Source organism: Pholcus phalangioides, unplaced genomic scaffold (assembly GCF_987345545.1).
Source record: "Pholcus phalangioides strain wild (caught in Gottingen) unplaced genomic scaffold, Ppha-v1.0 ptg000017l_1, whole genome shotgun sequence".
Classification (NCBI taxonomy): Eukaryota; Metazoa; Arthropoda; class Arachnida; order Araneae; family Pholcidae; genus Pholcus; species Pholcus phalangioides.
The window spans coordinates 18795273-18818503 of record NW_028301610.1 but is presented as its reverse complement, the minus strand read 5'-3'; the positions used below and the strand labels follow the sequence as shown (position 1 = coordinate 18818503).

Sequence of the window (23231 nt, the reverse complement as noted above, 5' to 3'; positions counted from 1 at the left end):
GCCGCTTCGTTTATTTTTACATAATTAGTTTTAAGGCACCGGACCGCTAAAGTACAATCGCACTGCAGGTCACTCAAGTGCAGAGGCACCGAAATACGTTAGATATACATTGCTAGAACAATAACAAAGATATTTATTTAAAAAAATAACTATATAAAAATGACTGAGAAAAATAATTGGAGGTTTGAGTAAAAATATTACGGTTATTTTTCGAAAAGGAAAGAATCGATGGGCAGTGCACCTATATACGTACATTACATAGAGACTTTGGTCAGATAAAAATACACACACACTGTCTCTCGAGCTCTTTTCTATCTCTTTTGTTGTGCTGTAAAAAATAAAAATAACGGAGGAGGATCGCCCTCGGTCACCCAATTATTCTACTAACGAGAGCAGAAGTATTTTCCCGAGTTGTTGGGAATATTACAGGAATGAAAGATGTCTTCTGATGTGGGAAAGATTTTGAACTAGGAAAGGGCGTATCGAATCGCTAACCCATTGCAGTATTAAAAAAGCTAATAATAATTTGAGTGAAATATATATATATATATATATATGTGTGTGTGTGTGTGTATATATATATGTATGTATTATGAAAAGGTGAAAGATGAGAAGTTATTGAAAAATTGATGTATGTATGTATATATATGTATATGTAGGGTGATTTATAAAAAAAACTATCCCGACATATGGGCCCCTAACTATCATACCATTCACAGAAACTGAATGAAATTTTGGCATAACGTATTTTGATGTATGCGCTCAAGAATGATATGGAAAACAACAGTGTCACTCTAACAGTTACGGTTACAGTGAGAAAAAATATCAAATGGCAACACCAAGTTTTTTGTATTGGAATGTGATCTCCATTGTGAAAAACCCTAAATAGCGTTCGAACGGCAACTGTAGCATGAAAATCACCGGCGGTAGATAGGCTAAAAGTGAGGACAACCAATAAGGACAGAGAAGCAGCATAAAATAAAGCATTTTATTGTGTTTTCCACATGACCTTGTGGAGGACTAATCAGGCCTTGTGGGATCTCAGCCGAAGAAACGGTGTGACGAATGAAACGAACATTAATGCTCTGGTGCACGGCAAAGTCCTTTTTCCTTGCCTAGCTCCGGGGTGCCATTCCAACGCTGTTTAGTATTTTTCAGTATGGAGATCGCATTCCAATACAAAAAACTTGGTGTTGCCATTTGATATTTTCGAAATTTTCTCACTGTAACCGTAACTGTTAGAGTGACACTATTGTTTTCCATATCATTCTTGAGCGCATACATCAAAATACCTTATGCCAAAATTTCATTCAGTTTCTGTGAATGGTATGATAGTTAGGGGCCCATATGTCGGGATAGTTTTTTTATAATCACCCTGTATATACATATATATACGGGGTGTTTATAAAAAAACTATCCCGACATATGTATATATATAACATATTAAGGGGTGTCACGAGCCGTGAAGTCGAATTTTCAAACATGACTTCAAAAAATACTTCATTCAATTGCGAATAAAATACTAAAAATTTCGTGTCAATCGGTTAATTTGTTCTTTCATAATAAAAGAAAGAAATAAGGAATTACAGTGTAAACGTATACAAGAAAAAACACTTTGAACGCGATTTTCTCAGAATGCAGTGTCCGAGCTCATCCGCAAGATTAAAAAAAAACTACTGCTCCGAAAATTCTGAAATTTTGTAGAAATGTTTATTCGACATGTGTTAGTAAAATGAACCTGGAACTTGAATATCAGACGTTTTGTTAGAATTTCATGAATTTTTAAAGTTTGAGAAAATATATAAATTTCCAAAATCTAAATTCAACATTTTTTTAAAAATACTTTCCACCAGTCAATTGCTAAATCCGAGGTTCATGATGGTGCCCACCAGTGGTTTGTGCACTCGTGTCATTTAAATGCTTGCATTACTTGAATATACAGAGTGTCCCACAATCGTCTGACGCTTTTCAAAATGGGAATAGCAAGAAAACGGTGACAGATATTAAAGTCATTCTTGCGGAATGTAAATGTGCGAAGTCAGGAATTTCAGCTACGTCATTCACGATTCAAGGATTGTATAGTTATTAAAATAAAAAATTTATTATTTATATGGACAACCTAAACCGAATTAAAAAGTTGTTGCCCTGTCTCTTCTGATGCCAACGAAGACATTTTCACGTTTCCAAATGCAATATTCGCAGACACATCGGAATTCAAAAATCGGCGAAAATATGGGAACGCAGCGTTAGTTTTTGAAAGAAGTTATTTTAATTAGAAAATCGGAGACAAAAACTATCTCTTTAAATATTTAGAAACAAGGAAATTCTTGTTAAACTGCTCTTTTGTTCCTTCCATTTTTTTTCCTTATGCTACTTTTATATTGAAAGCTACATAATAAAAAATATAATACGTACAAAGATTATGTATAAAAATTACTTGAAAAGTTAATTTAGTATTTAAAAGGTTAGAATAATACATATTTTTTAGATTTTCTCCTGTGTATAACACGAATCAATTTTTGCGAAAATTTTTTTACATGATAGTCAAAAATGAGCCACGTGACTAAAAATGCACGCGCACACACACCATGGTTACCAAAACTTAGTATGTTCATACGTTTCCAGACAATTTTCCAAAATTAATTCCACTTTAATATAATAAATTTGATTATTCCGACTTGTAAACTGATTCTAAATACGTATTGATATGGAATTTACTGAGTGGTAATTAATTTTTTTATCAAAATTAAAAACGAAATAAGCAATATTTAACATATTTTATTGCGGTCTTTTGTTTCTGTATTTCATTGCGTATATTTTTTTGTTGCGGTTACATGTAGTTTAATACAATACCGTATAATCACCACCTGAACGTATGCGTCGCTGTATCGGACAAAAAGAAACCATCAATGTCTGACATTTTATTTATGAACTTAACGTAAGGCCCGCATCTGCCGCACATTTCCGATATAAAATTTATTAAATGCTTATTTTCAATTTCGGAAATACAATTACTTGCTAAATGCTCAGTAATTCTTGTCAAATGCTTGCCAATTTTAAAAATGCTACTCGGTTAATTGACTGTTGAATATCATGTGATTCAATAGGCCAATGTCTTGGAAATTGTATTTTTTGAAACGATAATGAACATACGCGTCGCATCTCTCAGTGCAAGCACCGCCAGTCTCTAAAATCACGTTTTTCAAAACCTAGAGAACGCGATGCTCGTTCCATGAAATAAAGAGATTAACAATTAAAATACTGTGTATGGACATAGTGCCTTTTACATATTTTCGCCATATTTGAGATAACGCTATTAATTTGCTGTTTTTTCGTTACACTATACACATAGGCATAGAACATCAAGCCCTATTTCAATAAATAACAAATATTCACTTTAAAAGGCTCTCTTGCAAAATTTCCCTTTTGGTACATGGTGCCAAATATCTCCGATATACAGAAATAGTTCAAAATTAGTTAATAGTTTTTAGTTGGGTTACTGTATTTTTGAAATATATCACATCCATATTTGTTATGGGTATCTTTTTCTCAGCCTCTTCGTTGGGCATTTTGCCTGTTGTGGCGTTGTATTTGTATGAAATGCAAATGTAAAATATAAACTGTTCACCTGTCCTGACAGTTACTCATCTGAAAATGTAGTAAGACAGGACAATATAAAGATTGCAGAGAAAACATCATTTAATTGCCGTCTCTGTATTAAGACCAGGATGCGAGTCAACTTCATGTGGTTTTCCTTTAAATTTTTGAACACATTGGCGCAAGGACCAATTCGGTCAAACTGCGCCAACGGTTTTGCAACCAAAATGGAACTAAAATACAAAAATAAATATCATTTTTTTACTTTGATTCCTTAAACGAGCACTAGCTCAAACTTTTACAATTTATCGATGTAGTATATAAAAAATATGAGTCTGAACGGAAAGAACCCTCTTTCTTTATTTCTTCCTGACCACTGTACCAATACCCTCCATAGATAGCCCTCCAAAGAAGATAACCCTCCTTCTTTCTAGGGCAAGGGTTCTTAACCTATGGGTCGCGACCCAAACTTAGATCGCCGGGCTCCCAAGGTGGGTCGTTGTCCAAATCCAAACAGTCCAAATTCGTTAACAACCAAGATCGAGTCCCGATCTTATAGGCCATTGGTCCGTTTCAAAGACCGGCAACATCACGATTACACACAAAAATACATCATAATTCAAGAAATCATAACTATACTTGTTAAAAAAAATTAATAAAATGAAACGAGTGTGGTGGGGGTTAATTAATTTTTACAAATCAACTTCAAATAGAAGTAAACAGACATTGTTAAAAAAAGTGTAAATCTAATATAAAATTTCTATTCGATGAGTTAATATTTAATAATTGCAGAAATCCATTTTCATTATAATTAATAAATTCACAGTGTGGCAAAGTATATCTGTTACGGTAAACATGGAAAAGGGAACAATGAAGTAATATATGCACGATATTGCCATTGGGTTCAAAATTACAAAGCGTACACATCTCTTCGCAATTATAACAAAATATAATTTCACCATTGTCACTCAGAAAGGACGAACTATATCTCAGTCGGAAATGTGTACGAATGACTCTGAACGGTAAATTAAAATATGGCTCGCGTAAATATGAAAATATTAAATGTTTATAATGTGGGAAGTATGTTGAGTTTAGAATATGGTTATAATCTCTATGATAATCGCAAGTTACAATACGATTTAAAATGAAAGGAATGGTACGTTTGATTTCGGGAATAGACAATGACCATACATAAGCATAGCCATATTCGGATAAAATATGTTCAACTTGAGAAACCCAGTTAAAAGTGGTATTGTTATTTTTCTCATTTATAAGGGCAGTAAAACATTTTTTAGTCAGCCTGTTATCGCCAAGATTAAGAATGCGTACCCATGAATTTAGAATTAATCTTATTACCGATCGTTTTAGAGTTTCTGGCCCAGTTTCATATCGTATTATATAACCAGGTTTGTCGGATCTGAATCGAAAAATTCTTTTTAAAAAAGTTAAATGGATTTTTTCAATTTCGTCAAGGTATCCGTGACTCCAAACCCCTGCACCGTACAATAATACCGAAGAAACAAGGGAGTTAAACAATTTCAAATGAATACCAAGGTTATTGCATTTAGTTTTAATTAACAAAGGTATTAAGGAGTTCATAGCAACTTTTGCTTTATTGATAAAAAAAAGAGGCAGCTATGGAGAAAGAACCAGAAGAAAAAAGGCAAAACCCTAATATATTGTTTGGATACTTCTATTTCTTGATTTTTCCAGAACCATTTATCTGATTTGGCAACTTTGCCCCCTTTTCTAAAAATAACAATATTTTTGTTCAAATTAACTTCCAATTCGATACTCTCAAAGAAATTTAAAACTAAATTGATTTTTCGCTGTAGATTTTGCTTCGTATCAGCAATCAGGACCATATCATCTGCATAAAGCAGGATATGTACTTCAGTATTAGAATCCTCACATATGCCAGGAATAACCGAATTTTCCAAAAATGAAACTACGTCATTGATGTATAGGGAAAAGAGATTAGGGCTTAAGGTCTTCCCCCTGCAATACACCGGATTTTATAGGGAAACTTGGTGAAATCTCCTCGTTAAATCGTACATATGCTTTTGCTTTATCATAGAAATTTCTTATAGATAAGATGAACCGGGGACTAATTCCATAAAGAGATACTTTTTCCCATAAAATGCTTTAATTTACAGAATCAAAGGCGCAACTGAGATCAATGAAAGCGGTATAAAGTTTTCGTCTTTTTCGAAAATGGCAATTGAATTAAAGAATTCAAAGTGAAAACATAATCAATGCAGCCAAAATACTCCCTAAATATTGCTTGATAATCACCAATGATATTATTTTCACTTAACCAGAAGTTAAGCCTTTGATTTAGAATGGAGGTGAAGAGTTTGCACGTACAGCAAACTAGAGAAATTGCGCGATAATTTGATACAAGATGAATGTCATCCTTTTTAAAAATAGGGTTGAGAATTAATTTTGAATACGCGTCGGGAAATGTATTGGTTGACAATATTTTATTAAAAAGAATTAGCAAAAGAGATTTAGCATTTTCTGGTAAATGAATTAAAAATTCATTTCTAATGGCATCGTGTCCAGGCACCTTATTTTGCTTGAGTTTTTTAAGATTATAATCAACTTCGACCGTGAGAATGTCCCGATATCTTTATAAGAAATTATGATCTCTCTCGCAGATGCACTTGAGTTTGTGCAGGGCATAAAATTGGAAAAATAAGTTCCAATTTTCAATTGAAATGTCTGGAACGGTTCTGCTATTTCTTCTAAATTTTTTTATTAGGCACCAAAATCCCTTTTGAATTTCTGGTATTCATTAAATTAGTATTAAAATCTAATAAATAATTGTTTATTTCGTCTCAGGGTACTTGGGTAACTTTTCTTACAAGATATATAATTTAATCGATCAATTTCTGAATGAGAGGACCTAAATCTCTTTAAGGCTCGTTTGCATAATGCCAACGCTTTTTTACATTCATAATTGAACCATGGTTCATACAGCTTACAATTAGAGCCGTAACTTCTTACCTTTCCCACAGAACGAGCAGCATTTTTTATGGCATTCTCAACAACAGAAACTGAATTTTCAACCGAGAGACTTGAAAAAAATTCTGGAGAGATTGTCATTTTAGAATTTAACTCACTACGGAAATGTTCTTTGAGAGTAGGATTCCAAATTAATTTGTTAATACGAAGGTTTTAACAACTGGATGTTGCGAAGATATATTTTGGTAAGAGAAAATTCAACAGCCCCTGCGTACACGAGCTCCAAGGAAAGATTGAGAAATTCGGTGCCTCTGTAGTCTAGTACGTTCACCCGGAAAGTGAAAGGACGTGGGTTCGATTCCCCGCAGGGGCAGTTGAATTTTCTCTTCCCAAAATATATCTTCGCAACATCCAGTTGTTAAAACCTTTTTATGATAGCGGAGAGTGACGTCATCCTTGTGTAATTTGTTAATGGTTAATGTGCGAGGTTTTCCTTTATTATTTTTCGGGGATATTTGAATGAAAGGATGTCACCAAAGGGCTGTGGTCAGACTCAATCCAGTGAAGAATTTCAAATTTATGAGCTGCAATAAAGCGGGACAGATTTCAACATAATCAATGACACTAGATCCCTGCCCCCCCCCCCAATAAAAGTAAATTGCCCAATAAAATCACTCGCTATTCTTCCATTTAGGATTGTCAATGAGCAATCGTTACATAAATCCAAAAACAATTTTCCACGATTATTTAAATTATTAAGAGATTTACGGAAAGGGAACTACGAAAAATATTTTCTCCCGTATACAGATCACCTTTCAGTCCAATACGTGCATTAACATCTCCACACAATATAACATTAAAACCTTGATCAATCAAATTTAAAATTACATTTTTAGAGGAGAAATTAAATGATCTGTGCCCGGGGGTAAATATACACCGACAATAGCGATTGGAGACACATTGATTTGTTTTAATTTTACAAACAATCCAATTTTGCGATGAATCAAAATGTACAATATTTGAAATACCTGATTTGATTCAAAACATTATCGCCCCGAGCATCTACCAAATTTGTATTGTAAGTTGTTCTTGCGTTTATTTGAAATAACTTGAAATTTATCCAAATTATTGGTGGCACACTATATTTTTTGACATTCAGGTCTCAGAATGGAAATGTCAAAAAATATTGCGATTTATTTAAAAATCCATTAATATTCCAGTAGAAAATATTAAATTCGCTTTGGCTACAGCGATTTTTTTTCTTTTCCAACAATTTCATCGGAATTATCATGTTTACCGTTAATTATATTATTTGAATTTAAAACATAAAAATTGCCATTTTGATTTTCTTCATTTGAATTGACATTAGTAGTATCGGGAGCGCTCCGCCGCCGGAAGTGACGTCACACTTCCGGTGTTGAGATATAGTACGAGGTGTCTTATCGCACTTCCGGTGTCTTATCTCTTTTCCGGTGTTAATTGGCAACAGTTGTTAATTAAATGACTTCCGGTGTCTTATCGCTACAGAATGACGACATCCGGTGTTTATTAAGTGACATCTGTTGTTAATTATCCGACTTCCGGTGTCTTATCGCTATTGGCTGTTGCTGCCTTATCGCTATTGACCTCCAATGTCTTATCGCTATCGACTTCCGATGTTTATTAAGTGACATATGTTTTCTATTAAGATACTTCCGGTGTTGAGATATAGTACGAGGTGTCTTATCGCACTTCCGGTGTCTTATCTCTTTTCCGGTGTTAATTGGCAACAGTTGTTAATTAAATGACTTCCGGTGTCTTATCGCTACAGAATGACGACATCCGGTGTTTATTAAGTGACATCTGTTGTTAATTATCCGACTTCCGGTGTCTTATCGCTATTGGCTGTTGCTGCCTTATCGCTATTGACCTCCAATGTCTTATCGCTATCGACTTCCGATGTTTATTAAGTGACATATGTTTTCTATTAAGATACTTCCGGTGGTGAGATATAGTACGAGGTGTCTTATCGCACTTCTGGTGTTTATTAAGTGACCTCTGTTGTGTATTAGGTGACCTCCGTTGCTTATCTCTACAGAATGCCGACATCCGGTCATTAAGTGACATCTGCTTTCGATTAAGAGACATCCGGTGTCTTAACTCTACAGAATGACGACATCCGGTGTTTATTAAGTGACATCTGTTGTTAATTATCCGACTTCCGGTGTTTATTAGGTGACCTCCGTTGTTTATCTCTACAGAATGCCGACTTCCGGTGTTTAATAAGTGACATCTGTTGTTCATTACGCGACTTTCGGTGTCTTATCTCTATTAAGAGACAACCGCGGTCTTATCTCTATTGGTTATTAAGTGACTTCCGGACCTACCATCGTATAAATAGCGCGGTGTGTGCGAGACAGATACCATTAGATTTTTCTTCACCGTTCTAGCTTGTTCGCTTTCTCTCATTGACTTACTCATTCTTTTCGACTCGGAGCAAGATGGAAAATCGTAATGTAAGTACCTGTATATTCATCAATTCTAAATGCGCAGATATCGTGCTTTAATGTAGCGTATTAAATTTATGTTTTTGTTCCAGAATGTTTTCGACGTGGAATCTGTTTTTGACAACAATTCATTGCCTGATGGTATCGATTGGGACGAGGTAACTTTATTTAATTCATATATTTAAAAGATTCACCTAGTATTTTACATTGATTTTTATACTGATGATAATACTGTATTTTTTCTAGAATTCTAATCTGTTTGGATCTGATTTTACCATGGACGAGGCAGAACTGATACTCACCGAAAACCCGTTCTTGGAAGAAATAGATATGAACCAAGCTGAGAAGGTTAGTTTCAGTTGTCTTATGGCTTTTTCTTTTTCATTAGTTTCTTCCTCATATATGTACATATATATATTCTAACATTTATTCTCTCTCTAACAGGACCCCGTGGATCAGATAGGTCAAGGAAGGGATCCTGGCGAGGGTACATCAAGACAAAATACTGTAAGTTTTCTTGAAATAGAACATGTTTATTACTGATTATTTGACTGTTATATACAAAAAACACTTGTTTTCTCTCTTCACATATTCTAACATTTATTCTCTCTCTAACAGGAACCCGAGGATCAGATAGGTCAAGTAAGGGACCCTGGCGAGGGTACATCGAGACAAAATGCAGTAAGTTTTCTTGAAATAGAGTTTGTTTATTTCTGATTACTTGACTGTTACCCCATGAAACTCATTTTCGTTTTTTCTCTTACAGAACACGAAGCCATACGTATTGCAAGAAAAGTCCCGCAAGAAAAATTTCCGCTTTAATGCGGAACAGATCACCTTCACAGCTCGAATACGAACGGAGGCGTTGGTGGACCCGTCAACTCGTTTAATAGCTGCTGTGGCATTTTTGCGAGCGTTGTTGAGGCAACTGATAGACGAGGCAACTAGCGGGTTGCACCCCGAGGACCGAATACGGTATGTATTTGTTGGATATTTAGGGATTGGATATTCAAAGTGACGAATTATTTGGAATAATTGATTATTTTCTCCTTTTTCAGAATCGTCATGACATCCGACAATTTGGACCGGCCAATCTCTACATCACTTGTTCCAGTGGCTTCGCTCACGATAGAGTCGCTACTGGCAGTAATAATGAAAGTGCTGCAGAGTAAAAACTCCATACCACTGGACGACCCTTCCCTGAGGTTTGACGTTATCACAGTCAGATTACCACGGGGAGGGGGCCGACAAAAGATCGTCAATATATCGTCTGACCGGTTGACAAAGATGTCAATTATACGTACGCCCGAAGACGGACTCTGTTGTGCCAGGGCGATAGTTATAGGTAAAGCCATCCTAGACAAGCATCCAAGGCTCTCGACGGTAAAAGACGGGCGCAAGAATATACAGAGGGAGATGGCTTTGGAGCTGTATAGAGAGGCCGGAATACCTGAAGGTCCTTGTGGTTTTGATGCAATCGCCAAATTTGCCGAGGTCCTGGACGTGCAAATATTCGTCAAGTCCTCCGAAGAATTTTACCAGGTAATTTATCATCACCGAGAATTATACTAATATTATACTATTCAATGTAATATATTCTTATATAATTTCTTACTAATGTCTTTTTTATGTAGGTGGTGTTCAAGACGGCCAAGAAGGACAAAAAAATATTTTTGTTGCTTCATGGTGGGCACTACGACCTAATAACATCTCCCAAGGGCTTTCACGCATCAAATTTCTACTGTCCGGACTGTGACAAAGCTTACAATAATATCCAGAGACACAAATGCGCTACGAGATGCAACACCTGCTTCAGCGATGAATGCATCTTCGTCCACCCACAATTATGCAGGGATTGCCACAGGACTTGCAGGTCCGTCGACTGCTACGCAAGACACAATAGTCTTGAAGGCAAGAGCAAAACTTTCTGCCAACAATTCTACGAGTGCCCGTCCTGCAAGAAGTTTCTCGTGGAAAAAGAGCGGCCTCGAGGAAAACACGTCTGCGGAGAAAAATATTGCAGCAACTGCAAAGTTTTCCATCATGAAGAACGACATCTATGCTCTCTCAAGAAGAAGACGGTGAAGGCCCCCACCGACAAGCTCATCTTCTTCGATTTTGAGACAGACCAGTCAACGGGGGAGCATATTGTCAACTTTGCAGTTGCTCAATATGCGGACGGCCAAGAGACGGTCTTCAGTGGCTACGACACCATCAACGACTTCTGTGCATGGCTGTTCCGCAAGGAACACAGAGGATACACCGCAATCGCCCACAACATGAAGGGCTTTGATGGCCAGTTCCTGCTCAAGTAAGTTTTTTACACTATTCGAAAATGTTTACATAAATACCATGTTACTGTTTTTTATATGTATTGTTTTTTTTCTTTGTAGATATCTCCTAGAGCAAGGAGTAAAACCTTCAGTTGTGCCGTGCGGATCAAAGATTATGGCTTTGCGGCTGGACTCCCTAAAAATCCGGGTTATAGACAGCCTCAACTTTCTCCCGATGGCTTTGGCCAAACTGCCAAAGACTTTCGGTCTAGAGGAGTTGAAGAAAGGTTTCTTTCCTCATCTCTTCAACAGACCAGAAAATCAGGATTACGATGGAGCCCTTCCGGAGAAAGCTTTCTATAACCCGGAAACATTCAGCGCCGATATGAAGGTGAAATTCGATGGCTGGTATGAGCAGAGAAAAAACGGGAAATTCGTGTTCAAACACGAAATGTACGAATACTGCAAGTAAGTCCTTTTCTATATTATAATATGTTTTATTTATTGTTCTATTATTTCTTCACTGTACTTAAAATTTTTTATTTTTTTAGGTCAGACGTCGATATTCTTCGACGGTGCTGCTTGCAGTTTCGTGAGGAATTCCTGGAGCTAACCGGTGTCGACCCATTCCAATACCTCACCATAGCCTCGGCCTGTATGGCAACGTACAGGTCGAAGTACATTGAGGTGGGGTCAATTGGGATGGTGCCCGTCAACGGTTACGTGAATCAAACCAACAGCAGCCGCCTTAGTATCGAATGGTTGTCATACCTGGGTGAGAAGAACAACCTAAAAATTCACCATTCCAGAAACGGGACTGGAGAAAAAAGAGTGCTTGGTCTCAGCGTGGACGGTTTCTGTACCGAAACAAACACGGTGTATCTGTTTCACGGTAATTACTTTGCAGATTTTATTTTCAAAACTTTTTTCTCTAATTATTATTTTTTTTCATGTTTCATGTTTCTTTTTTTTTCTTTTCAGGATGCTATTGGCACGGTTGCCCGCAGTGCTTCGATAGGGACCTGGTGAATCCCAGCACGCAGACATACATGTGGGAACTCCACAAGAAAACATCAGAACAAGAGCAGAAAATCCGTCAAGGCGGATACAGGCTTGAAGTCATGTGGGAGCATGACTTCAATGCCATGAAGAAAACGGACGGGGGTCTGAAAAGTTTCTTGTTGGATTTCCACTATGTCGACAGGTTGGCACCCAGAGATGCATTTTATGGTGGTAGAACCAACGCCACCAAGCTGTTCTACCAAGGAACAGCAAAATACATTGACTTCACGTCATTATACCCGTGGGTCAATAAATACTGCAGGTAAGTACTTTAAATATTATTTATAAGTTATTATGACCATCACATGTATGAAATGTTTTTAAATGAATTTTCCTTTCATTTGCAGATATCCGGTTGGCCACCCCCGGATTATTACGGAGAACTTTGGGGAGCTGGGGTCGTATTTTGGTATCATAAAGTGCAAAGTACAGCCACCAAGAGGATTATATCTGCCCGTACTCCCATACAGGTAAATGGAATGATTTTTTTCTTATTATTTGTTTTCACATATTATTATAACAGGTACTAATGAGTTTCATTTTTTCTAGATCCGGCGGAAAGCTGACTTTTCCCCTATGCCGTTCGTGTGTGGAAACACTGTCTAACGAATGCCACCACAACGACGAGGAAAGGTGTATTACGGGAACATGGGTTACAGAAGAGCTCAAGAAGGCAGTTGAAAAAGGTTACGTCGTGATGAAAATTTACGAGGTATTTTTTTAATCTCATCACTTTAATCTCATCACTTTATTACTCTAGCAATATATTGTGTAGTCATATGTTTTAACTTCTTTTGTAGGTTTATCATTTCGAAGAATCTCGGGAAGGTCTTTTTGCCCCCTACATAAACGCCTTCCTGAAAATCAAGCAGGAGTCCTCGGGTTGGCCGTCTGACTGCGTCACAAATGAGGAGAAAAACTCATACGTGAAGCAATATGACCAGGTTGAAGGAATCCAGTTGGAGCCAGGAAACATTAACATTAACCCCGGACGTCGACAGGTGGCGAAGCTATGTCTGAATAGGTAGCTATCAATTTTTCAACATCTTTATGTATTTTTTAAATATTCTGCTTTTTTAAGATAGAGTAAAACAAACTATTCTTTTTTTTCAGCTTCTGGGGTCGCTGGGGTATGCAGGAGAATAAGTCGCAGTTGTCGTACTTGACTAAAGCCTCCGATTTTTATAAGATGATGAATGATCCTGCGATAGAGGTACTTTTTTAATAATTATTATGTGCTATGATTCTTCATAAAATATTTAACATGTTCACATTTGATTTCATCAAACTAAAAAAATATTTTTGTTTTTGCAGGTCAAGGACTTGTATCTGCCAACTGAGAACGTTGCTGCAGTTGAATGGCAGTACAAGTCGGATTTCATACCCCAGACCGACAGGACCAATGTTTTCCTGGCTGCCTTTACAACAGCGTGGGCTCGCTTGAAGCTATACTCGGAGATGGAGAAACTAGGCGATGCCTTGTTGTATTTTGACACGGACTCGTAAGTATCTATAAATTTTTATGAAACTAATTTTACGTGAGCATTTCTTTACGTGCATTCCTCTAGGGGCGGGACACGAGACATTTATGATAACATGTGAACATTCATTTTATTTGATTTTTCTTTTATATTTGATTTTTCTATTATTTCAGAATCATCTATGCTAGCGATGGTGCAAATGACCCGCCATTGGGAGATTTCCTGGGACAGTTTACAGACGAGCTCGATGGTCATGTGATTACCGAATTTGTGTCAGGTACCTTTTTCAATTTATTATTTTTCAACGAAAATTCTCATTATTTTATCAACGGAAAATTTATTCTTATTAATTTTATAACAACAGGTGGAGCCAAAAACTATGCCTACAGGAGATCTGACGGTAAAACGTACTGCAAGATTCGCGGCTTCACCCTAAACTTCAAGAATTCGGAAGTTCTCAACTTCGACACTATGAAGGCTCTAGTACAGTCAATGGATTTCTCCACGAAGGTTGTCATTCAAGACAAATACAAAATTACAAGAGAGGTGAAAAGGAGGCGTGTCACAACCCGAGTAGAAGAGAAGAAATACGGCATCGTATATGACAAGAGGGTTCTTCTGCCTGATTTTACAACATTACCTTATGGGTACAAATTTTTTTCTGATTATCGCAATAACGGCGAAGACCTCTACTCTAATGAATAAATTTTTTATTGTTTGTTATAGATTTTTTTCTCTCGTTCTTGTGTTATTTTGGTATTTAATGTTATGCAAACAGAAATATCTGTCATTTACGATGGAGGAGTTGAAGCTTAAACATCCTTTTGGATGTATAGTGTCTGGACCGACTTCTTCGGGAAAAACCCGTTTTGTTTCGAGACTCATAGCCGAAAAAATGATTGATCCATTTCCTACGGAAATTGTCTGGTTCTATGGTATTTATCAATCGTTTTATGAACAGATTTCAGGTGTCAAATTCGTAGAAGGTTTACCTACAGATTACGAGTCTTACATCGGTTCACGAACGCTATTCGTTATCGATGATCTGATGTCAGAGCTAGGCAATGACAGGCGATTAACTAATTTGTTTATTCGCGGAAGCCACCACAGAAACCTTTCTGTGATATTCATCGTTCAAAATTTCTTTCATAAAGGTAGTCAGATGCGAGAAATATCTTTGAATGCACATTATCTGGTCTTGTTCAAAAATCCGAGAGATAGAAGCCAAGTTCAACATTTAGCTAGGCAGATGTATCCGGGTAGACAAGCATTTTTTCAAGAGGTTTTTAATGATGCCTGCAAACCCGCTTACGGCTACCTGTTGATAGACTTGAAACCGAATACGGAAGAACAATTAAGACTGAGAACCGGTTTTTTCCAGGATGATACATATTACGCTTACCAACCCAGATAAATTCATTTCGTGTCGAGCAGCCAAAGTGGTCACATCATGGAAGGGGGTCTTGTCATAGACTTTGAAGGTTTCCAATGTGGTTCGAGAGGATTTATAGTTAAGGAACTGGCTTACTTTTCGTTAGTTGGTAGTAGTTACGGGGCCTATACTTTCCAGCCACCTTATGAATGGTCCGAACTGAGCAGTAAAGAAAGAGCGTCTGCTACATGGGTAATGTCTAAGCTACATCATATTTCTTGGAGAGACGGCGACATACCTTATGACAAACTTTCCGGTATTCTTTCATTGTTATCGGATTCGTATTCTGTTATTTACTGCAAAGGTCAAGATAAGTGCAAGTTCATACAGCGGATGATGGGGAAGCCTTGTTACGATCTCATCGGTTATCCTCAATCCCCCTCTTTACCAAATCCTAAAGTCCACTGTTTCAAACACGGCTTTAATCATCCCCATTGCGCACTGATCAAGGCCGTCAAATACGCTATGTATATACGAGAAAGAGGTTTCGACTGTCAGTGAGGATCAAGATGTCGAGGTATGCACAACAAAATTTAGAAACTCTTAAAGAGCTAACCTGCTGTAGAGGCAGAAAGCGCACTGAATTGATAAAGAAAAGTAGCAACAGTGTTATACGGGCCCTCTGCGAAGTGTGTCTTAACGTGTTAAAAGGTAACGTTCCTGTCACGAAAACTCAGAAAGCTAAGCTCAGTCGTCACAAGAGGAGTCTGAGAAATCTGTCTAAGAAGAATCTCCCACTATATAAAAAACGGCGTATTTTAGTCCAGAGAGGTAACGGTTTTCTCAGTCTACTTTTACCAGCAGCTATATCCGTTATCTCCTCCCTCATAAATGGAGCACGCTAAAAAATACGTCATCGTTCCGGCAGATAGACATTTGAACGCTGTAGAACAACAGCTAAGCAAGTTAGATGGTGATATCAGCACTGTTCTCAAGAAGAAAGGTCTGAGAGATGATGAAAAAGCGAAACAGTATTTGCAGGTATTGCAAAGGTACCTAGCGCTCGCCGAAAATGTGGATACTAAAATTTTAGGGGAAAAGAAAGAAGATATAAGACCCGATTTTGAGAACATGATCATACGAAAAGTCGCTCCGAGTCAGAAGAAAAGAGCTAGAGAACTGGTTGACACCATGAAAATGAACAATAGACAGCTGTTTTGGAATGAGGATGGCGAACTTGTTCAAGATGGCGTTGTTGTCCCGGGAACAAATATCGTGGAACTAACACGACATAATCTGAGAAAGAAGAAATTTGGAAAAGTACCTAGAGGAAACGAAGCATTTAAAAATTCCGTTGAACAAATAATGTCTCCTCAATGGTTATGCTTGTAACTATAATACAATAAAAATGTGAAAATTTAGAAACCTGTGTTATTTTTTTTTCTAGTATATATTCTCACACGATATAATTATACTCTCATTTGCTAATGAACAGAGCTAAGAAACAGGTGTGTTTTAGCGATAACGTATCAATATTCGTAGTTGGAGGCGAGGATAGAAGAGGGTTTTGGCTCGAGGATGCGATAAGATTTAGGAAGAGAATATCCGATTTTGAAAAAATATGGACAAATATACAAGTCCCTCCGAACCGGCCAGTTTTGGCGGAATCAACGCGTTTCACAGGCGACAGAGAGAAGTCGGTAAAAACGTAACTTTGAAAGATGTCAAAGAAATATTGCAGGGTAACGAAGCATATACATTGCACAAGCCATCGAGGAAGAATTTTAGGAGGAATCGAGTGATAGTGGGAGGTATAAACGAACAATTTCAAGCCGATTTGGTAGACATGCAGGCTCTGAAGAAGGAAAACAAAGGCATCAAGTACTTACTTACTTGTATCGATGTTTTATCAAAGTTCGCTTGGGCCATACCCTTGAAAGATAAAACCGGAAAAGAAGTTACCGAAGCGTTCAGAAAAATTTTCAGAGGCCGCGTATGCAAGTATTTGCAGACTGATAAAGGTACAGAGTTCAAAAATAAAACTCTGCAAGTTTATCTAAAATCGATGAATATCACACATTTTTCAACAGAGAGCGAGAAAAAAGCCTCTGTCGTCGAGAGATTCAACAGAACTCTAAAACAGAAAATGTTTAAATATTTCACACATAATAATACGCACAAATACATAGACGTATTAAGCGATCTGTTACATAGTTACAACAACACGTGGCACCGCAGTATAAAGACTAAACCCGTTCTTGTTACCGAAGAGAATCAATCGGTCGTTTGGAATGAACTGTATAAGGATATCTTGAGACCCGTGAAGACAAAGTTCAAGTTTGACATTGGAGATACGGTCCGCATAAGTCGCGTCAAAATGGTTTTCGAGAAAGGATATGAACATAATTGGACTCGAGAGATTTTCACTATTAAAGAGAGACTCGAGCGCTTACCTCCAGTGTACAGGATAAGCGACTCTGACGGTGAGATTGTCCAGGGTACTTTTTACGAATCTGAATTGCAGAAGGTGAAGCCGAGCGAATATTATCAAGTAGAAAAAATTCTAAAAAGACGCAAATTGAGAGGTAGAATGGAGTATTACGTAAAATTTAAAGGCTACGACAGCAAGTTCAACGCATGGGTGAATCATCTCAAGCGTATATAAATGACAGTGTTTGCGCATTTATCAGTCATTCAACAAGATGTCGTTCTATGTAACACTCCCCAGCGATAGTTCAGGATCATACTATCCTGAAAACACTATATCCCATTTTGTCACAAGACTGCCATTTCCAATAAGCTTGACTGGTGAATGGGAGTGTGCACTTTCGGAGATTGTTTATTCTCACACGTGGTACAACATAACCGAAAAAAATAATCTGTTCGGATTCGATCTGGGTGATGACAAACTACATGGAAGAAACGTTCCAGTCGGATATTACGAGACAGTTCCCGATCTCTTGAACGGTATGAAGATACCGGCTTTAAGAAACAAAATAGTGTTTAATTACAATGAAAACACGAGAAAAGTGAAAATAACTCTAAAAGATGGTGCAAAACTTTTGTTAAAAACTGGCATTGCGGAGCTGCTGGGATTTGAACCATTGCTGATCGAAGAAACTACCGAAAGTCCTTACGTTGCTGACACAAACGTGTTTTTTCCAGTTTTGTACGTCTATTCAGATATCGTGCAGCCTCAGGTTGTGGGAGATGTGCAAGCTCCACTACTGAGAGTCGTTCGCGTGAAAGGAAAAGATAACGAGGTTATAAGCTCTCATTATGATAGACCTCACTATCTCCCTATTGCTCGAAAAGAATTCCAGACTATAGAGATAGAAATTCGAGACAGTTCGGGAAATCACATACCTTTCAGTAGAGGAAAATCGATTCTGATTCTTCACTTCCGCATGAGACAACTCTTATAAAAACACCGGTCTTATCGACCTATTATCATTTACGAACTAGATGCGAAAGATGAAGGTTCCATACCATTGTTGCACTGAACAGTTTGAAGACTATTATGTCCAACAAGCCGGCCAAGGCCTGCCGTATTATTCGGGCGTTGTAATGCAGAGAGGATATGGACTAGGAAACATATTCGGCAGTCTTTTTAGAGTAGCCTTACCTTTTCTAAAAAAAGGAGCTAAAACTGTTGGCAAACAGATTTTACGCTCCGGCGCTGATATTGTTGATGACGTAATGAAAGGGGAAAACGTCAAAAAAGCAGCGAAAAGAAGAATGGGTGAAGCTGGAAAGATACTGACGGAGAAAGCAGTGGCCAAGACTCGGTCCATGTTTGGAGCGGGACATAAAAGGAAACGTAAGAAGGTGAAACGCATCATTTTAGCCAAACGACCCAGCGTGAACACACACGATATTTTCGATCCGTGATGGCTTTTCTCTTGAAGGATTCTCCTCAACTGGCAAAATCTGAACTCAACCTTTTCACTCTACCTGGAACACAGACTACCATAGAAAGTGGAAAATGGGTTACCTATTACCCAATTTCAAACGTCTCTGATGGTGGCCCACTGGAATTTAACATTGGCGGAAGTGGTGTCGAGTATCTGGATCTCTCTCAAACGTTAATTCATGTGAGAGCTAAGGTCGTGAAAGGCGATGGAACTTTTCTGGATAAAGAGAGTAAAGTCGCCCCTGTGAACCTATTCTTGCAATCCATGTTTTCCCAAGTTGATGTTTCCCTGAATGACCGTCTGATATCATCTTCCAGTAACACGTACCCCTACCGAGCTATGATAGAAAAACTCCAGAATCACGGAAACGAAAGCAAAACCAGCCAACTGACTACAGAACTCTTTTACAAAGACACTGCCGGAAAAATGAGTGATGTGGACCCGAAGTCAGAGGATCCCAACGAAGGTCTAATACAACGAGCAGCGTTCATCGAAGAAAGTAAGACCGTCGACATGATGGGTACTATTCACGGAGACATATTTTGTCAACAGCGACTCCTACTGAATCTTGTCTCTCTAAGAATAAAAATAATACGTAGCAAGTCAGAATTCTGTCTCCTTTCACCAGACAAAGATGCAAACTTCAAAGTCATTCTCCGTGACGCCTGTTTATACATAAGACATGTCAAAGTGTCTCCTGGTGTGCTTGTGGGACATGCGAAAGCTCTGAGCCATACTCCAGCCAAGTATCCGATAGACAGAGTAATATGTAAAGTTTACTCGCTACATCAGGGTAGCATGTCGTGGGTTCAAGACAGTGTCGTCGTTGGACAATTACCCAAGAGAGTGGTAGTCGCTTTAGTAGACAACGACGCTTTTTCGGGATCGTATAGCAAATCGCCGTTCGAGTTTAAACATTACGATCTTAACTTCATAGCCGCGTATACTGACGGACAGCCAGTACCTTTCAAGCCTCTAGAGCCCCAGTATGATCAAGGCTTATATGTCAGAGCGTATCATAGTTTGTTTTTAGGTACTGAAAAAGCATGCCAAGACAGGGGTATAGACATCTCTCGAAGTGAGTTCCCATTGGGGTACGCTATCTACGCCTTTGATCTCAGCGCCGATCTCTGCCAAGGTGATCATTTCAATCTGATCAGGCACGGCAACCTACGACTGGAAACAAAGTTTAAAGCCCCGCTTGTCCAACCAGTCTCTGTCATTGTCTACCTGGAGTTCGACAACGTCGTAGAAATAAATCAGGCACGAAACATCCTCCATGATTTCAGCAGTTAAAATATGTATTCGTCTCAAATAAAAACAATTTTAGAGCGGGAAACACCATATTTCATCGGCGTGTTTCCATGTGACATGTTACCTGTGCATATTCAAACTTATCCGGCGTCTTTAGTTGTGAACGCAGATAAGCATACAGAACCTGGTTCTCACTGGATGGCAATCAACATTCCGGATAAGAACACCTTGGAATTTTTCGATTCTTACGGACAGAAACCAGAGACTTACGGAAAAGAAATTGCATCATTTACAAGAAGATATAAAAACATTTTATGGAACTGGACTCCTCTACAATCACCTACCTCCAATGTATGTGGACAGTATGCTGTGTTCTTCTTGATACAGAGAAGTAGAAATGTAAGTTTAGAAAGTATTGTTAAGAAACTAAACAGAAAAGGAAATGATTTTGCTGTGTATCAGTATGTGAAAAAACATTTTGCTGTACGAATGTTTTTCAAAAAGTAATAAAGAGATTTTGCCGATACATTTTGTTGTCTTTTATTTCTGTCGTTTGAAGTTTTTTTTATTAAAATGTCATGTGAATAAATTTCACGCGTAGTTCAAAAAATGAGACAGACTACAAGTTTATACAGTTCAAATATTTATTCATATCAAGATATCGATAGCATGCTCGATAAGTTTATACATTTGTCTGGAATTTAAATTAATTCCTTTTATCGTCGGTGTGTTATTGACAAAAACACGAATGTCATAAATTGCATTACATTTCGTGAAAAAAACACCATCACCAAGAGGTTGGGAACGAGAACAGTTTCCTCTAAATTTGAAGCTGGGGTCGTCGTACACATTCAATGCAAGGCTAGATAACGTGATAATCACGGACACAACGATGATCCCGATCAACGCTTTCCCGGTCTCTTCACGGCTAAAAAATTTTCTCTGGGCCGTCACAGCGCTACCCGTCTCCTGTTGCATAATGGAACCCTCTGTACTGAGAATGAAAAGAAAAATGACGACCGATCCCCCGGAAGTTTATAGCGACAAGGTAGCAGTAGGCAATAGCGATAACGCACCGCAAGTCGTTTAATGAACAACAGATGTCACTTAATAAACACCGGATGTCGTCATTCTGTAGAGATAAGACACCGGATGTCTCTTAATCGAAAGCAGATGTCACTTGATGACCGGATGTCGGCATTCTGTAGAGATAAGCAACGGAGGTCACCTAATACACAACAGAGGTCACTTAATAAACACCAGAAGTGCGATAAGACACCTCGTACTATATCTCACCACCGGAAGTATCTTAATAGAAAACATATGTCACTTAATAAACATCGGAAGTCGATAGCGATAAGACACCGGATGTCTCTTAATCGAAAGCAGATGTCACTTAATGACCGGATGTCGGCATTCTGTAGAGATAAGCAACGGAGGTCACCTAATACACAACAGAGGTCACTTCATAAACACCAGAAGTGCGATAAGACACCTCGTACTATATCTCACCACCGGAAGTATCTTAATAGAAAACATATGTCACTTAATAAACATCGGAAGTCGATAGCGATAAGACACCGGATGTCTCTTAATCGAAAGCAGATGTCACTTAATGACCGGATGTCGGCATTCTGTAGAGATAAGCAACGGAGGTCACCTAATACACAACAGAGGTCACTTCATAAACACCAGAAGTGCGATAAGACACCTCGTACTATATCTCACCACCGGAAGTATCTTAATAGAAAACATATGTCACTTAATAAACATCGGAAGTCGATAGCGATAAGACATTGGAGGTCAATAGCGATAAGGCAGCAACAGCCAATAGCGATAAGACACCGGAAGTCGGATAATTAACAACAGATGTCACTTAATAAACACCGGATGTCGTCATTCTGTAGCGATAAGACACCGGAAGTCATTTAATTAACAACTGTTGCCAATTAACACCGGAAAAGAGATAAGACACCGGAAGTGCGATAAGACACCTCGTACTATATCTCAACACCGGAAGTGTGACGTCACTTCCGGCGGCGGAGCGCTCCCGATACTACTGACATTTTTATTGTTAATATTAAAGACACGGCACACTCAGACCATCAACATTTAAATCGGCATTTGTTACAAATGACAAAATCAGTGTGCGCATCAACAAAATTCAAATTCGCATTTTGAGATAAAGCCAACAAATCAACATTTCGATTTATACAAATACAAATACAACGCCACAACAGGCAAAATGCCCAACGAGGTGGCTGATAAAAAGATGCCCATAAAAATATGGTTGTCATATGTTTCAAAAATACAAACTTTTTACTGCCCCAGGTGAGGATCGAACTCACGACCTTCAGATTGCTCAAGGAGCGATTATGAGACTGACGCGCTGCCTACTGCGCTACTGAGGCAAGCAATAAATCGGAATCAAAATTACTCTCAAACAGATTAGTATTCTGATCGCAAAAGATTACTTCATCAAGCTAATTAGATCCATGGTGATTAGAGATTCCCGAGTCTGCGTTAAAAGCTATTTAGCAAAGACTTTGCATTGTAATACACTGAAAGGTTTAGTTTCTCAGAATATTTGGAAAATTCATTTACATGAAATTTTAATTTCACGGGTTCTCGACCACATTTTCAGGTCTTATTCGTTAGTCTATTATTCGCAGGTAAATCATTGATTCATGTTCTCAAAAAATCATCATGACCATTGGTTGAAATTGAAGTATTCGAATCTAAATCGCATACCTTCTATAACTACGCAATCTTTCAGCAATCTTGCTTTCTTACCTTTAAATATGGCCACCCTCATAATTGGTTTT

General features: G+C 38.0%; 3 protein-coding genes and 1 non-coding gene across 4 annotated transcripts; 3 read left to right on the top strand and 1 right to left on the bottom strand.

Moving 5' to 3' along the window:
• The first annotated feature begins 10109 nt into the window (after nt 1-10109).
• Nucleotides 10110-12368, top strand: LOC149072488 (uncharacterized). The gene is made up of 4 exons (XM_089246882.1): nt 10110-10592; nt 10685-11361; nt 11444-11791; nt 11875-12368. The coding sequence occupies exons 1-4, from the start codon at nt 10116-10118 to the stop codon at nt 12350-12352; spliced, it is 1980 nt and encodes a 659-aa protein (XP_089103008.1). The 5' UTR covers nt 10110-10115; the 3' UTR covers nt 12353-12368.
• A 286-nt stretch (nt 12369-12654) lies between these two features.
• LOC149072487 (uncharacterized) lies at nt 12655-14571 on the top strand. Its single transcript, XM_089247207.1, has 7 exons — nt 12655-12855; nt 12935-13097; nt 13186-13409; nt 13499-13598; nt 13700-13887; nt 14040-14143; nt 14231-14571. Exons 1-7 carry the CDS (start codon nt 12710-12712, stop codon nt 14569-14571), a joined length of 1266 nt encoding a protein of 421 aa, XP_089103333.1. The 5' UTR covers nt 12655-12709.
• A 4557-nt stretch (nt 14572-19128) lies between these two features.
• Nucleotides 19129-20448, top strand: LOC149072486 (uncharacterized protein F54H12.2-like). Its single transcript, XM_089247206.1, has one exon. It carries the CDS (start codon nt 19129-19131, stop codon nt 20446-20448), a length of 1320 nt encoding a protein of 439 aa, XP_089103332.1.
• Nucleotides 20449-22729: 2281 nt separating this feature from the next.
• Nucleotides 22730-22817, bottom strand: TRNAM-CAU (transfer RNA methionine (anticodon CAU)). The gene is given in 2 exon segments: nt 22730-22765; nt 22781-22817. It is a non-coding gene; the product is annotated as a tRNA-Met (tRNA).
• Nucleotides 22818-23231: the final 414 nt, after the last annotated feature.